Here is a 17,949-nt window from a genome sequence, read left to right as displayed (position 1 = left end):
TACAAATATAAGGGGGTCTGGGGTGCTCCCTCAGTCCTCACCACCTCCATGCTGGGGAAACGGACCCTAGGGAACAACCTCCGATCACTCCTCCGGTGTGCCGTGTAGCCACCACTGACGCGTTTCGTCACATCCGACTTTGTCAAAGGGGGGTAAACTTTTATTGAAGAGCATTTATGCATTTTTTTGTTGTTTGTATGCCCATTTGTGCGCTAGTTTGATTGACGCACAGTGCATTTACTTAATGGTGACTACACAATCACAAACTGGCACTTAGGTTTCACAGGAGACCACATGATCTGACCACAATGATGTAGCTGTCAATGCAGACCACACCGGCAATAAGTCTGCATGACAACAGAAACGTGTTGATTCATGATGAGATCTCTATTGTTAAAAGCTGCTTTAGTGATATGGTCATCATTGTGATGTTAACCAACCAACAACTCAGTAGATGGTAATATAAATGTGTGTGTGTGTTCTGCAATTGTAATTCTGTTCAGCCAGTCTTTTGATTAGCACACCTATGCTGCAGTGCCATGAAGCTGACTCCACTCTCTTCTGATGCAGCTTCTAGTGTCACCTGCTTGCTCATTGAACAGTGAGCCCTCCGTGTGATGATCCTGATTAGTTGCCCCTAAGTTGATGGGGGAAAGGTGACAAAGAAAGATGCAAACCTGAACCAGGAATTGTGGAGTCATCTTCCTGGCTGTGCGGAATGATAGACTTGTGTAAATTATATGTTTGGATGAGCAGAATTATACATTTTTCATAATCATGAACTTCTTTGTAGCGACCTGAGCTTATCGATACACATTTCAGGTTATCTATTGTGAAAGGTGGGGCTTATCTTATTCTGGGACATGGTTTCTGTTTTTGTTCAAATTTAAGCAAAATATTTCATAACTGTCATAGCCAGTAAAAGAGCTGTATTTTTTGGGGGGGTTATTGTATTTGATAGACCAGTATAGCCACACAACCTAGAAATCGCCAACTATCACTGTAAATTTTTGTTTTAAAATTAGGCCAGGGTTCCCAGGTGCTTTTTTAAATTTTGCTATACAATTTGTGTGTGTATATATATATATATATATAAGTATATACTACTGTAAATATACAAATAAATTCCAATCACTAGTAATCACGTTTTTTACCCCCCAGATACTAATACCTGCTTTTTAATACTTTTGTATATTCAGTGAAAAAAAAAGAAAATGTGTATATATATATATGTATATATATATATATATATATATATATATATATATATATATATATACACACACACACACACACACAAACACGATATTGACAAAAGTTTTGGGTCACCTGCCTTTACAAGCACATGGATTTTAATGGCCTCCCAGTTGTAGTCCGTAGGGTTTAATATTGATTTGGCCCACACTTTGCAGCTATAACAGCTTCAACTCTTCTGGGACGGCTGTCCACAAGGTTTAGGAGTGTGTCTATGGGAATGTTCGAGAAGCGCATTTGCGAGATAAGGCACTGATGTTGGATGAGAACGACTGGCTCCCAGTCTCTGCTCTAATTCATCCCAAAGGTGTTCTATCGGGTTGAGGTCAGGACTCTGTGCAGGCCAATCAAGTTCCTCCACCCCAAACTCACTCATCCATGTCTTTATGGACCTTGCTTTGTGCACTGGTTTGCAGTCATGATGGAACAGGAAGGGGCCATTCCCAAACTGTTCACACAAAGTTGGGAGCATGAAATTGTCCAAAATGTCTTGGTATGCTGACGCCTTAAGATTTCCCTTCACTGGAACTAAGGGGCCAAGCCCAACCCCTAAAAAACAACCCCACACCATAATCCCCCATCACCAAATGATTTGGAGGGGTGGCCCAATATTTTTGGCAATATAGTGTGGATGAGCGAGTTTGGGTTGGAGGAACTTGACTGGCCTACACAGAGTCCTGACCTCAACCCGATAGAACACCTTTGGAATGAATTAGAGCGGAGACTGCAAGCCAGGCTTTCTCATCCAACATCTGTGCCTGACCTCACAAATGTGTTTCTGGAAGAATGGTCAAACAATCCCATAGACACACTCCTAAACCTTGTGGACAGCCTTCCCAGAAGAGTTGAAGCTGTTATAGCTGCAAAGGGTGGGCCAACTCAATATTGAACCCTACAGACTAAGACTGGGATGCATTAAAGTTCATGTGTGTGTGTAAAGGCAGGTGTGAAAGGTGAAGCAAACCTCAGTCTGCAATAGAGAGGTCCAGCTGATTCAGTCAGTCAGGCACTATAGAATGTAACTGTTTCATCAGTTTAATACGGGGGGGGGGGGGGCAAGCTTACAGTTGGGGAGAGCATTCTGGAATATATTTAGATCTGTGGCTGTAGTTCAGCTTTAACAATGTCCATTTTGTTTTGCTTACTTCTGAAATCCAACAGACTTCAGCAGAAACAAATATTTTATTTGAAAATCCATATAATGTATTAATAGTAATTTTGTACATAGTCTGATTTTTATTAATTTTGCTTTTTTCTTTCTTTCCTTCTTTCTCACACAGTCCGTTCCATTGGCTTCATCCAGGTTTGGCCATTATTATGACATATCAAAACCAATGTGTCCAGATATGTTGCAGTCTGTGAAGACGCATAGATTCTACCTTCCACAGATGATTTCCTTGCAAGAAACATACAGGTACATTTCCTCCTCTCTCCCAGTAGACAGTTACATACCACCCGATTAGAATATTATTATTATACAGGATTTATATAGCACCAACAGTTTGCGCAGCGCTTTACAGTGTGGGGGAAGACAATACAGTTACAGTACAATTCAATACAGGAGGAATCAGAGGGCCCTGCTCATTACAGCTCACAATCTAGAAGGGAGGGTCAAGTGAAACAAAAGGCAGTAACCCGAGGGGGATGGGCAGATGGAGAAAATAGAGGTAGAGTTGTTAGGTGTGGGTAGGATAGGCTTCTCTGAAAAGGAGGGTTTTCAGAGATTGCCTAAAAGCTAATAGAGTAGGAGATAATCGGACAGATAAGGGTAAGGAGTTCCACTGGATTGGAGAGGCTCTGGAAAAGTCCTGGAGGCGAGCGTGGGAATACTCATCACATGATCACCTCCGATGATGGCCAAATGATTTTGACAGATTGGGTGATACCAAAAAGATTGAACCAAATATTTCAGGTTGCCCCAGGAATTTGATATACCGTTTTAACAGGTCAGCTGGTACCTTCACGTAGTTATTGTTGTGCTAAGCCAACTGTGATGAGCACAGGATATAATTATTAATATTCTGCATTACACTCTGTATGGCATTTGGTAACGTTTATCTAACAGAATCCTGATGTGCTAAGGTTATAGAAAATCTGACCTGTACCAACACTAATAAAGTTTCATATATATTTTAGATGCCCAAATATGTTTAAAATGTATGTATTTTCCAAGCCTTTGTGTATATCACTTGTACTTTTCCTTAAAGCAGTCGTTAGGGATAATTTTTTTTAATTTTTTAATTAAAGTGGTTGTAAACCCTTACATATACCCACTGGTGACTGGCCTCGGGGGATACACAGAGATGCAACAAATCCTCCTACATAAGTTCCTGTTTATATGCAGCCCTCTCTTCTCTACGTCAGTTCAAAGTGCTGGATTTAAAGCGGAGTTCCGGCCACAGAAAAAAAATTTCAATGAACATACCCCCTGGACAGTCAGGGCTAGTACATTCCACAATGAATAGTCTCTGATTTGTCCCGGTTCGCACTTACCTTTTAGAAGAAATACTTACTTTTAAAATTTCTTCTCCAGCGCTGCCATCTCAGGTGTGGGCAGCTTGAATCCAGCGCGATCCTCTTCTGCGTCCTCTTCCGTCCTCTTCTGTCCCACGATGCACTGCACCGGCCCCGCCGTCACTTCCGGGTCTGCAGTGTCATCCCTGCACAGCTTCTGGGCATGCCCAGAAGCTGTTTAGCAAGGTATGACATGCCTGAACCGGAACTGACGTCGGGGCCGGTGCAGGCGCATTGATTCCTGGGAGCGATGACGTTCAGCTCCCAGGAATCATTGCAAAGCGGAAGTGACGGCGGCCGAGGAAGGAGGAAGTGGATGGTAAGGTGAGTATATTATCCTCTCTAAAAAGGTAAGTAAAAACAAAAAGGCCGGGAATATCCAATTCGGGCTCAGGAAAGGATAAGGAAGCGGATGCCATAAAATCTACAGGCATGATTTTGTGGCCGGAACTTCCGCTTTAAACCTTTTCTAAGCTGTCTGAAAAAAAGGGGGTTGAGAGCTGAAATTGTACACAGCAGAGCTCATTGAGGAGATTGAAGGGAAGGGACCCCCCCTTTACATACAGTAGCACACAGGGACAGAGCGCTGAAGCGCTGAGGCTGTCAATCAGCTGGAGTTCCCTCCCGGTCACCATTTTTCTCTTGGTGTCAGGAAAACTTGTCAAAAGTGACTCATGCTGATAGCAGAAGAACGAAGCAGCAGAGAGAAATAACAGGGATCTGGGATATGCATTCATCTCTGAGGTTTACAACCACTTCAAAATAATAAATATGTTACACTTACCTGCTCTGGTCAATGGTATTGCACAGAGCAGCCCTTAGCCTCCTCTTCTGGGGTCCTCCACCAGGGCTTATGACTCCTCCTCTTCTGTGTGTGCCCCCATAGCAAGGCACTTTGTATGGGGGCGTCCCTGCAGGCTTGCTCCCGAGCTGAGCTGTGTGTGTCCATAGACACAGACGGCATGGCTTGGCCCCACCCCCAGCTCCTAACAAGATTGGATTTGCAGCAGCGAGAGACCATGGCTCCTGCAGCTGCCCCTGTGTCCTGTAAGGTGGGAACACAGACCAGCACCACTGTAGATCCCACAGTGCTGGATTGAGATAGTACTCATGTAATAGGTAAGTATTTATGGAGGCAAGGGAGCAATAAAACTACTGGGACATTTTTAACCTTAATCCAGGGAATGCATTAATGTAAAAAATGTCTTGGCTTTTGATCATTTTAGTGGTGGCCCATGTAGGGCACCTGGGCCATGTCACTGAGTGCCCAATGTGTACAGAAACTCTGTGAGTTAGAACAGAGTGGCCACTGACATGCCTTTATCTCCAGCAACTTCTTTTACAAACCATGTTGTTAGCAATACCATGTAGGTGGACCATGTTTTCTTGACTCCTGCAACCCCCCCCCCCCTCCCACCTTCCTTCTCCCCCAGACTAGTGCCTGGATTACAACCAATCATAATCTTTGGATAGGGACTGAAGACAATAAAAGGTAAAGAATAAACACAACATGTTAGACAACATTTCTAGTCCTGCTGCATTTCATTATTTATTACAGTTATTTATATAGTGTGATATATATAAAATCGTTTACATACTATTCAGTCACATTATTCCCTGTCATCAAGGAGCTTACAATCTAAGGTCCTATCTTACATGCATAATTAAGCACATAATAAAGTGATTGTAAACCTATATTTTTTTTTAATAACAACAAACATGTTATACTTGCCTGAAATGGTTTTGCACAGAGCAGCCCTGGTCTTCCTCTTCTTGGTCGTCGTCCCCCCCCCCCCAGCATTCCTGGTTCCTCCCCCGTGCCGAGTGCCCACCATAGCAAGCCACTTGCTGTTGGGGCATTCGTCTGGGCTCGCTCCTGAGCTGCACCCCCTGTGTCTATTGGCTCAGCCCCACCTTCTGCTTCCTCCTTACTATCTGTAAATAATGGCTTCAAGAGCCAATGGCTCCCGCTGCTGTCTCTGAGCCTATGAGCAGGAAGAGAGCTTCTGCTCTAATGCACAGCATTGGATAGAGATCAGGCTCAGGAACAGTAAATATGGGGAGACGGGGGTGGCTGCACTCGGAAGTTTTTTTACCTTAATGCAAAGAATGCATTAAGGTAAAAAACCTTCAAACTTTAAGGACAATTTAGACAGGAGCAAATTAACTTGCCAGCATGTCTTTGGAGTGTGCGAGGAAACCAGAGTGCCCAGCAGAAACCAACACATGCACAGGGAGAACATGCAAACTCCATGCATTATATGGCTCTTTCTAGATGGCTAGCTTTAAAACCTTTAACATGCGATCACTGCTAAATTATTCTTCTTCTAAGCTGCATGAAATTATTCTATAATAAATACATAAAAAATTAAATTGTTAAAAAAAAAAAAAAAAAAAAAAGAGTATGATATCTGTGGCCATCCTCAGTTTGAATTTATAATTGAGTGATTGGTGCCATCTTCCGTAATATTATAAATATTTATCCATTCTATTTATCTCTAACAAAGATTTATCAGTTAAATAGAGAACATCCATAATGTTTCCAGTCCTTGTAGGGAGGACAGTGCCCGGGAACTGACACGTACGTGTAGCCTTTGATACATGTGTGTGTTTGGAGGTGGTGGGAGGCTCGTTCATAAGCCCTTCTGGCAGCTAAAGCAAACATGTTTAGTGCTAAGTATTTACCTTTTTACCCTTAATGCAAACAGCATGGAAAGGGCTGTTTGGCAACACTACAGGCAGCGGAGGACATGGACAAAGGTCGCAGCGATTTCCATCATCCGTTCTGTTAGACCTTCTCCGGTCAGTAAATAAAGCAATCTGTACACCCTAGGAAAATGGAGAAGGGTTTTAAGGATTTTATTTTAATAGTAAATAACATTAAGCCTGTTAACTGCACTTACAGATAAACCTTTCCACACATATCCCAGAAACAGCCTTATCTCAGGCCTTCAATACGGGTTTATATAATTTGTGAATGGAAACATCTCCACCGCTCCCTGTGGAGAAAATGCGGATCTGAGAAACGCATTACGAGTTTGGAGTGTAGCAGTGTACTGTAGATTAAGGTGGATCTCTAGCCAAAACTAGAGTATGGAAAAGGTAGAAGCAATGTCAGATTTGTTTTATGCCTCTGACGAAGAAAAAAAAGCATCCAAGAGGTGCTGAGACTTAATCTTAATTTATATAAGGTTGTGAGAAGAACAAAAAAAATAAAAAAACACTCAAAGATGCTCTCAAAAGACAGGGGTAACTCCCTGGGGGTGCACAGCAGGTTACCAGAAAAAACATGTACCAATAAAAGGAGTGCCAAACCAAATGATAAAAGTCCAAATTGACTTGTTGGCTTATTTATTGACACTCCCACCCTCCAACTTCATCAGGGCTATGTAAAGAAGTTTCTTGCTGGACCAGGAGAATTACTAGCCACCAATTTGGTGAACGGCGGTAAAGATCTCTTTGGGTTCTTTTTTTTTTTTTTTTAAATGTATATATATATATATATATATATACACATTTTCATTTTTTTTCTATAACAAAACACATAGAAAATTATTACAGTTGAGTTGCATTAATAATCTCGTCTAAGATATTTCCTAATTCCATCTAAAAAAAAAAATCTGTAAAAAACTAAATATACATTTTATTATAATATTTGTTTCCTTATTTCATTTAGTCTTGGGCTTTGTTTCGTGGTCTGTGTGTAGTTAGGTAAATTTCCCACAACCTCCTGTCCTTGAGACACAACAGGAAGTGAACAGGATTCTCTCTAAAGTGAATGGAAATTCCACGTAAACAGTAAACAGTGGAATAGGTATCCCCATTGGAAGAATAGTCACTAGGATTAAAGTAGTGTAGACAGTATAAGAAAATCGGGTGAACGATCGTCTGATTTTCACCGTCGTTTCACACAAAATTGGAACCAATGAAGGAAAATTTGTATGAAAATTCTCGTACGACAAAGGTTTTTTTTTGTGTCTTATCATCAGTCTTTCATTTCTGATTTTTCATGTGCGAAAATCATACAAAAACAGTACACATTAAACGAAAATCGTTCGTTCTGTTACCGTACCAGAAACATTTTCTTTGGAGCTTGTCCCTTCGGAAATTCGTTCAGAAAGTCGGAATCGACTGTAGAAAGTTGTGTACACACTATACAAAAATCATACAAAATTTCCTTGGATGAAAATGTTTGCCAAATTTTCTTATAGTGTGTACGAGCCTTAAGGAGAGAGTAAATCTTCCCAATGGGAACATTGGCAGCAATAAAAACTTGACAAAAGTGTTCCCTAATATGACCAAAAAAAAATTGTTTTAGCTAAAGATACCCATTGGAGGACTGCTGAGTGTGAATATAAATGGCCCAATCTCAACTCCGATGGAGGCTTGAACAAAAATTAGGTTGCCTAGGACTACCCTAAAGGGGGGGGGTGAGTTCTTGTTAATGATTACAAAGTTTTTCTGACTTACTGATAATTTTCTGTGAACACTAAGATTTAAATGAATCTAGCCTTTGGGCTAGTTGCACAGAAGACAGTGGCAGGTCCTGGTACTAAAATTAAAGTTCTAGAGGCAGAATGTTTTTTACCTGCATACATTCTCTGCATGAATGTAAAAAACCTTCTGCATGCTGCTATCTCTCCCCAGCCCACCTTATACTTACCTAAGCCCAATCTCGATCCAGCGATGTGTACGAGAGCAAAGGCACTATTAGTTCTCTTCTACATTATTGGCTCAAAGACAGCAGTGGGAGTCATTGGCTCCTGCTGCCCCCAATCAAAGCCAGTGAGGAGGGGGCAGGGCTGTGGAGCAAGCACACACAAGTTCCCCATAGCAATGGAGGCACTGGGCAGGGGGTAGTCAGTAGCACCAGCAGGGGACCCTAGAAGAGGAGGACTAGGGCTGTTCTGTGCAAAACCATTGCACAGAGCAGGTAATTATATTATGTTTGATACTTTACTAAAGAAAAAAAAATGTGCTTGTACTTGAGAAAAGCTAGAACCTTCATGTGATTTTTATAGCTGCGTCATCCCACTTACACAGGAAGAAAATTATTTAATTTGTTTTCAGTTCTGTAAAGTATAACTAAAGGCAAACATTTTTTTTTTTTTTTTTTAGTTTTGGATAGAGTGAGGCATTAGAAAACCTCTCTGTGCCTCAATAGGGCTCTTTCAGACAGGCAGTAATCCTTACTGTCCTCTGAAAAAGCAATCGGTGGTGGATTGCTTTTCTGAAGGTGGTATAGTGGCAGTTGTTTTTTTTTTTTTTTTTCACTTTTTTATTTTAATTAGCAAACAGTAATTTTACATTGTGCTACTGCACCGCAACTGTGAACCAATTCTTTGGCCCACAGTTATGGTACTGCTCCATTAATCTCAATGGGTGAGATTAACAGGGGGTGGCACCTGTCAAACTCTGCAGCCCAAGTAAAAATGACAATGGCTTTGAAGCAAACCAATTGTGGTCATGGTATGTGTACAGCCTTGTTAGGGACCTTTCACACGAGCGGTGCTCCCGGCAGACTCCGTTTTGCTCAGCGGGGATCAATCTGCCGATCCCCGCTGAGCAGGCTGATGACAGCTCCGTCTCCACTTACTTTGCAGGGGCAGACCTGTCAGATCCCCGCTCTCCTCTATGGGAGATCGGATGAAAACGGAGCTCCTGTCCGGTTTCATCCAATCCTATCCGATCCAATCCTCCAGACGGATGGAAAATAGGGTTTCCATCCGTCTGGATTCACGGACAGGATCGGACATGTCTCCGCTGACATCCGCTGCTCCATAGAGGTACATGGAGCATCCGATCAGATCCGCCTGAAAAACTGACAGGGGTACCTTATCGGAAAAGTCAGTGTGAAAGGGGCCCTAGAATTCTCGTGAATGGTTGGGGGGAGGTGAAACCGCAACTCAGCCACCTGTTTTTATTGCCCCTGTGAAAGAGCCACAAGGGAGATTCTCCCTATTTGACCTGTTTAACGTTATCACCAAGAGTGACAATTATGAGTTGTCATCTGAACTTCCACTTTTGACCGGGACAATATGCAGAGAAATCTCCCCAATGGTACACTGATCACATAAAAAAAACTTACAGGGGTTGTAACCTTCCCTCTCCAAAATGAAAAAAAAAGGTTTTCCTTTAGTCCTACGGTCATGTTTTGCACAGTAAGGTATTCACATGTCTTATTACATTACATATGTCAAAAATATAGAATTATTCCTTGCTTCAGGACAGTGGGCGTAGCTACACAAATCACAGTTTTATGTCCTATTGGCCAAATGCATATTCATAACTGCTGGTGTATTGAGAAAATTCTGTATAGCCTAATATTATAGAGCCTTTTATTCTGAACTCCATACGGCTATTTCAGGCTTTTTACTATTCATCAGTGCAGTATATGGAAACCATGGCTTCTATGGAGTAGGTCTTGGGACCCCAGGAGACAATATAATCATATAGGCTATGGTGGGAAGGAACTAAAGCCAGCCATAGATGAAGTGATTTCCCGTGGTTGCAGGAAAGAAAATTGCTCGATTCCCTCATCAACAACAGTCAGTGTTGATGTGTCTGCGTGGGTTTCCTCTGGGTACTCCGGTTTCCTCCCACACCCAAAGACATGCTGGTAGGTTATTTGGATACTGTCTAAATTGGCCCTAGTATGTGTATGAATGTGAGAGTTAGGGACCTTAGATTGTAAGCTCCTTGAGGCAGGGTTCATACGGTCATGAAAATCCTGGAAAAGTCATGGGATTTTGACATGACACTTTCCAGGCCTGGAAAAGTTATGGAAAATGAGTAAACCCCACTAAGTTTTGGAAAAGTCATGGAATTTTGTGCAACTATTTAATTTAGAAACTGCCCCCTGTATTCTGTGGGAGCGGGGGACAGTAAGTGGACTATTTTCTCTGTTTCGGGTTAGGCGGATTAATCAGCCGCAGCGCACTCCACAGCTGAAGCCTGGTCACTGGCCTCTTCAATATGAATAAACCGTGACAGGCAGGGAAATCTGCGGCGGATGAATCCGTCTAAACCTGAAACCAAGAAATAGTGCACTTACTGTCCTGCTCCTAGGGGCGTACCATACTGTCCCGCTCCCAGGGGCATACCAGCGGGGGGAGGGAGGGGAGGGGGTCGCGCACGCACTGGGGGGGGTCAGCCGGGCCACCCGGATCGCCGCACTGGGGGGGGGGTGTCAGGCCGGTGTCCGCCGGGCTGCCCGCATCGCCACACTGGGGGGTGTCAGGCTGCACTGGGGGGTGTCCGCCGGGCCGCCTGCATCGCCGCGCTGGGGGGGGGGTGTCAGGCCGGAGAGCGGAGGAGAGCTGAACCTGAGCCGGAGCTCGGCACTGGAGGATGACACCTTTGCTGAAGCAGAAGCGACTAAGCACCAGAATGGTCTGAAGAGGTTGGTGATGAAGGACGTGCAGATTTCTCTGACTGCTGCTTCTCCCTCCACCAGTAGCCAGTTGGAGCTGTGGTGAGCACTGTGGTCCAGGAGAGGAGCATCCTGAGAAAAGGAATTATGGTGAAGGAGGTCAGAGTGCGGGCCACTCTCTTCATACTGCCCAGTGAGTGTACCCAGAACAGGGGATCAGGGTCCCTGGGTGTGACATGGAGGATCCCTTGTGTGAAAGGGTATCAGGGTCACCAGGTGTGCCAAAGGGATCGGAGTCACCAGGTGTGACATGGGGGATAGGGGTCACTGGGTGTAACAGGGGTTCGGGGTCACCAGGTGTGCCATGAGGAAATGGGGTCCATGGGTGTGCCATGGGGGATTGAGGTCCCCAGGTGTGACATGGAAAAACATAGACATAGAAGCATTGTGACATAGAGGAACATTGGGCTCACTGTGTATGACAGCATGACATGGAGGAACACGGGGATCCCTGGGTGTGGCATGGAGGAACATTGGGGTCAGTGGGTATGACAGCATGATATGGAGAAATATTGGGGTTCCAGGATGTGACATGGAAAAACATCAGGGTCCCTGGGTGTGACAGAGGGACATCAGGGTCCCCAGGTGTGACATGGAGAAATATGGGGGTCACTGGGTACGACAGCATAACATGGAGGAACCATCAGATCAGGGTCACCGGGTATGACAGAGGAGTTTTTAACCCCTTCCCTTTTTTGTTTATTTTTTTTTTTGGGGGGGGCGCAAGTGGCTGGTCTTGACTAGGGCGTAAAATAGTCCAGCACCGGCCCTGATCCGATCACTGGATTTTTCACCCGTGCGCCTGAAGTGACACCGGCTCCCAGCTGCGGCAGCGGTGCTTCCATCTCATCCACTGGAAAACAAGGGACCATTTTGAGTTACGCTGTATCCAGAAACGAAACCCTAACTGCAGAGGTACTGTACACTACAAAGATTGTCATTTATTTTAGTAAAAATATGCTGGGTGTGACATGGATTTTCTTCTTATTTAACATGCATACATAGACATTTCAGGAAACTTTAGGTCATGAATATTTACGTGAAGTCATGGAAAAGTCATGGAATTTTATTGGTAAAAATGTGTATGAACCCTGTTGAGGGCAGGGTCCGATGTCAATGTATATGTAAAGCGCTGCGTAAATTGACAGCGCTATACAAGTACCTGAAAAAATAATAATAATGAGGGAATCCTTCCTGCAGAGCCATTGTGTTCTCCCTGCAGGAGATATAATAAATAATATATAGCCGCTAGCAATAATTGCATGTAAAATCAGACAGGCTGGTTGTACCCAAGCTGCCCACACAAGGTTCGAATCTCAGCCATCCCCTGCTGAACCACAGAGAATCGAACCGTGTATGGTCAGCTTTAGGAATCAAAATACCTGAAATAATAATAATAAGGGAATCCCTCCCACAGAGCCATTGTGTTCTCCCTGCAGGAGATATTATAAATAATATATAGCCGCTAGCAATAATTGCATGTAAAATCAGACCGGCTGGTTGTACCGAAGCTGCCCACACGTGGTTCGAATCTCAGCCACCCCGTGCTGAACCGCAGAGAATCGAACCGTGTATGGCCGGCTTTAGGAATCAAAATACCTGAAATAATAGTAATAATGAGGGAATCCCTCCCACAGAGCCATTGTGTTCTCCCTGCAGGAACTATTATAAATAATATATAGACAGGCTGGTTGTACCCAAGCTGCCCACATGTGGTTCGAATCTCAGCCACCCCGTGCTGAACCGCCGAGAATCGAACCGTGTATGGCCAGCTTTAGGAATCAAACAACCTGAAATAATAATAATAATGAGGGAATCCCTCCCGCAGAGCCATTGTGTTCTCCCTGCAGGAGATATTATAAATAATATATAGCCGCTAGCAATATATGCATGTAAAATCAGACAGGCTGATTGTACTGAAGCTGCCCACACGTGGTTCAAATCTTAGCCACCCCCTGCTGAACCGCCGAGAATCGAACCGTGTATGGCCGGCTTTAGGAATCAAAATACCTGAAATAATAATAATGAGGGAATCCCTCCCGCAGAGCCATTTTGTTCACCCTGCAGGAGATATTATAAATAATATATAGACAGGCTGGTTGTACCCAAGCTGCCCACATGTGGTTCGAATCTCAGCCATCCCCTGCTGATGAACCTCCGAGAATCGAACCGTGTATGACCGGGTTTAGGAATCAAAATACCTGAAATAATAATAATAATGAGAGAATCCATCCCTTAGAGCCATTGTGTTCTCCCTGCAGGAGTTATTATAAATAATATATAGCCGCTAGCAATAATTGCAGGTAAAATCAGACAGGCTGGTTGTACCGAAGCTGCCCACACGTGGTTCTAATCTCAGCCTCCCCCTGTTGAACCTCCGACAATCAAACCGCGTATGGCCGGTTCGAATTAGTACGTAGCACAGCAAAGCCTTCTAAAAACAGAAGTTATCTTTCAAATTTTGTCAAGCTGTTTTTCTATCTGTCAATAGATTATTGTATTAAAAAGCTGTCAATAGAGGTGTAGTTATCTCACCATGAAGGATGCAAGTTAAAAGAAACCCCTATCAATGAATAGATTTGCTGATATAACTTGTTGCTGCCTACCATCTTTTTTTTAGCCAGGTATATGCTCCATATGCTTCTCACCCCATAGGGAGCTTTTATCTTGTCACTCCCCACCAGAAGGACACACTGGCAAATTAGGCTAAGTGACCTTCTGTTTTCTGTTCAGGTAGAATGACAATAAGAAGATTGATTAGCAATCACAACAAATAAAGGTAGCAAATTAGTCTTCGGTGCTAAATCCACAAGTGGTCCTAATTCCTGGCTTGTCCTGGGGAGTAACAAACCGGAACATCAGTTTACTCCCACATTTCAAAGTGGCCTACTGGATCCCAGTAAGCTCCAAGGCAGGCGTTACAATGTAAAGTCACTGTTAAAACAAGATGAGCTTTCATTGTTCTGGAGGTGTTGTACATAGCAGGATACTGGACAATCCCACAAGCTCAGTATTCAGTTTTACCTAGAGGCTAAAAAAGAAAAAACACCATAGTGAAGTGTTTTATTTATTTATTTTTAATCTCTTGTTTGTATATTTAAAATGTTAGTTTTTCTGTAAAGCTAGTATATCAAATTTTTACATTGGCAGTGGAACTATTTAAAAAAAAAAAAAAGGAAAACACTGGAATCAATAGGGCTTGCACCAGCTTTGCCAAATCACATTATTGGTATTGTTTTTAAGTGAAAAAATGCTTTCTTGCTAAGAATAAGAAAGCAGATCTTCCCCTACTTTCTCATGTGACATAAATCTGAGGCAAAGATCACAAGGTCTGCGGTCATTTAGAGCACTGTTGGTGTTTGACGTCTTTAGAGACTGCACAGAGTTTGATATTGTAAGTTAAGAGGATAAGGAAAGTACAACCAAGAGGAATAGTCTGTATATGTAATTAAAACATTAAGGATTGTCACTTTTTGGTTCATGGTAATCCACACATGGAGGGCCAGTGTGACATGCATAGTGTGCAGTGGCACAAAGTGGGTGTGGCTTATATAGAATGGACATGTAGCTTAAGGAGGTTGTAAACCTCAGAATTTTTTATTTTTTTTTTAAACTAAACACCTGAAAGACAAACACATAATGAGCATCGCATACTAGCTCATTATGAAATACTTACCTTAGAACGAAGCCCCGCAGTGCCGCACGCTTACCTCTCTCATGGGTGACATGTTCGGTCGCCCTTCTTCCGGGTTTGCGGCATTCGCCCATCAGATTGGCTCGGGCTGCGAGGACGTCACTCCCACGCATGCGCGCGGGAGCCGACGGTCACGGCACGGGGCTCTGCAGGAATGGCACAAGCGGCCGTTCCTTAAGAGGGCATGCGCCAGTGACGTCACTGCATGTAAGGTAAATATCTCCTAAACGGTACATGTTTAGGAGATATTACAGTACCTATAGGTAAGCCTTATCATAGGATCACCTATAGGTACAAGTTGCAGAGGAGGGTTTACTTCCTCTTTAATGATGATGCGCTTAGTAAAAAAAAAAAAAAGAGCTGGGTTTATATCAACATTATGCTAAACAATAATTTATATTTCTTCTGGAAATAAAGGCAGCTTGTAATTACACTTTATAAATGTAATATATAATTATTCTGTAATAGCAATACAAAAAATACATTTCTGTTACAGATTATAGTGAAGTTATTTACAGATTAAATTAAGGCTTTTTACATCTTTAACGTGAAACTACAAAAATTACCAATATTTACTATGCATACATTAAGAAAACAATTTTTATTTGGAAAAAAATAAGAGAAGGGAATAAATAAACAACTATGTCTATATAAAGGATAGCAGTACTTGCACCCAGTCTGATACAATGCCTTGGTGCATATATTTTAATATACAGCAGAATATAGTTGGCACTCCTAGGGCTTCCAATAGAAGCTTTGACGCACCGAAATTTAAATTCATTACAATAACTTTACTATTATTGTTATCCTCCGTTGGATGTCCCATAGTGCCTATAGTTGTGTTTGTGTGTTTTTCTGTGTGTGTATATGTTTATGTATACATGTATATATTAACCATTAAAAGACCAAGCCTATTTCTGACACATGTTGTTTACAAGTTAAAATCAGTATTTTTTGCTAGAAAATTACTTAGATCTCCCAAACATTATGTATATATATATATATATATATATATATATATATACATACAGTGCCTTGCGAAAGTATTCGGCCCCCTTGAACTTTGCGACCTTTTGCCACATTTCAGGCTTCAAACATAAAGATAAAAAACTGTCATTTTTTGTGAAGAATCAACAACAATTGGGACACAATCATTAAGTGGAACGAAATTTATTGGATATTTCAAACTTTTTTAACAAATAAAAAACTGAAAAATTGGGCGTGCAAAATTAGCCCAAATCAGCCCCCTTAAGTTAATACTTTGTAGCGCCACCTTTTGCTGCGATTACAGCTGTAAGTCGCTTGGGGTATGTCTCTATCAGTTTTGCACATTGAGAGACTGAAATTTTTGCCCATTCCTCCTTGCAAAACAGCGCAAGCTCAGTGAGGTTGGATGGAGAGCGTTTGTGAACAGCAGTTTTCAGTTCTTTCCACAGATTCTCGATTGGATTCAGGTCTGGACTTTGACTTGGCCATTCTAACACCTGGATATGTTTATTTGTGAACCATTCCATTGTAGATTTTGCTTTATGTTTTGAATCATTGTCTTGTTGGAAGACAAATCTCCGTCCCAGTCTCAGGTCTTTTGCAGACTCCATCAGGTTTTCTTCCAGAATGGTCCTGTATTTGGCTCAATCCATCTTCCCATCAATTTTAACCATCTTCCCCATCCCTGCTGAAGAAAAGCAGGCCCAAACCATGATGCTGCCACCACCATGTTTGACAGTGGGGATGGTGTGTTCAGGGTGATGAGCTGTGTTGCTTTTACGCCAAACATAACGTTTTGCATTGTTGCCAAAAAGTTTGATTTTGGTTTCATCTGACCAGAGCACCTTCTTCCACATGTTTGGTGTGTCTCCCAGGTGTCTTTAAATGACACTTTTTATGGATATCTTTAAGAAATGGCTTTCTTCTTGCCACTCTTCCATAAAGGCCAGATTTGTGCAGTATACGACTGTTTGTTGTCCTATGGACAGAGTCTCCCACCTCAGCTGTAGATCTCTGCAGTTCATCCAGAGTGATCATGGGCCTCTTGGCTGCATCTCTGATCAGTCTTTTCCTTGTATGAGCTAAAGGTTTAGAGGGACGGCCAGGTCTTCGTAGATTTGCAGTGGTCTGATACCCCTTTAATTTCAATATTATCGCTTGCACAGTGCTCCTTGGGATGTTTAAAGCTTGGGAAATCTTTTTGTATCAAAATCCGGCTTTAAACTTCTCCACAACAGTATCTCGGACCTGCCTGGTGTGTTCCTTGTTCTTCATGATGCTCTCTGCGCTTTAAACGTACCTCTGAGATTATCACAGTGCAGGTGCATTTATACGGAGACTTGATTACACACAGGTGGATTCTATTTATCATCATTAGTCATTTAGGTCAACATTGGATCATTCAGAGATCCTCACTGAACTTCTGGAGAGAGTTTGCTGCACTGAAAGTAAAGGGGCTGAATAATTTTGCACGTACAATTTTTCAGTTTTTTATTTGTTAACAAAGTTTGAAATATCCAATAAATTTCATTCCACTTCATGATTGTGTCCCACTTGTTGTTGATTCTTCACAAAAAAATTACAGTTTTATATCTTTATGTTTGAAGCCTGAAATGTGGCAAAAGGTCGCAAAGTTCAAGGGGGCTGAATACTTTCGCAAGGCACTGTATATATATATATATATATATATATATATATATATATATTTATTAATTTATTTTTTTTAGGAAAGACTGGAGAATAAAATGGAGGTTGTTGCAATATTTTTTGTCACACGGTATTTACACAGCTGGCTTTCACACACAATTTTTTGGGAAAAAATAAATTTTACTGAACTTAAAAAAAAAAAAAATCGTAAAGTTAGCCAAATTTTTTTGTATATTGTGAAAGACGATGTCACGCCGAGTAAATAGATGCCTAACATTTTATGGTTGAAAATTGCACACACTCGTGGAAGTACGGTACTTAAAATCTCCATAGACGACGGTTACCAGTTTAGAGTTACAGAGGAGGTCTTTTTCTACAATTATTGCTCTCGTTCTGACGATCACGCCGATACTTCATATGT

The 17,949-nt window shown here is 42.2% G+C and overlaps 1 protein-coding gene across 1 annotated transcript in view; it reads left to right on the top strand.

Moving 5' to 3' along the window:
- ELP4 (elongator acetyltransferase complex subunit 4) overlaps positions 1-17,949 on the top strand; it is a gene marked incomplete at its 5' end in the record, with an annotated part of 557,453 nt that overhangs the window by 218,156 nt on the left and 321,348 nt on the right. Inside the window, one exon of the mRNA XM_082270757.1 lies at positions 2,535-2,668. Coding sequence (XP_082126883.1) covers positions 2,535-2,668 — 134 coding nt within the window. The remainder of the gene's footprint in view (positions 1-2,534; positions 2,669-17,949) is intronic.

The sequence above is a fragment of the Pelophylax lessonae genome (genome assembly GCF_965119305.1).
Source record: "Pelophylax lessonae genome assembly, chromosome: 10".
In the NCBI taxonomy this organism is placed as follows: Eukaryota; Metazoa; Chordata; class Amphibia; order Anura; family Ranidae; genus Pelophylax; species Pelophylax lessonae.
The sequence above is the reverse complement of the archived record's forward strand: the minus strand, read 5'-3'. Positions and strand labels throughout refer to the sequence as shown.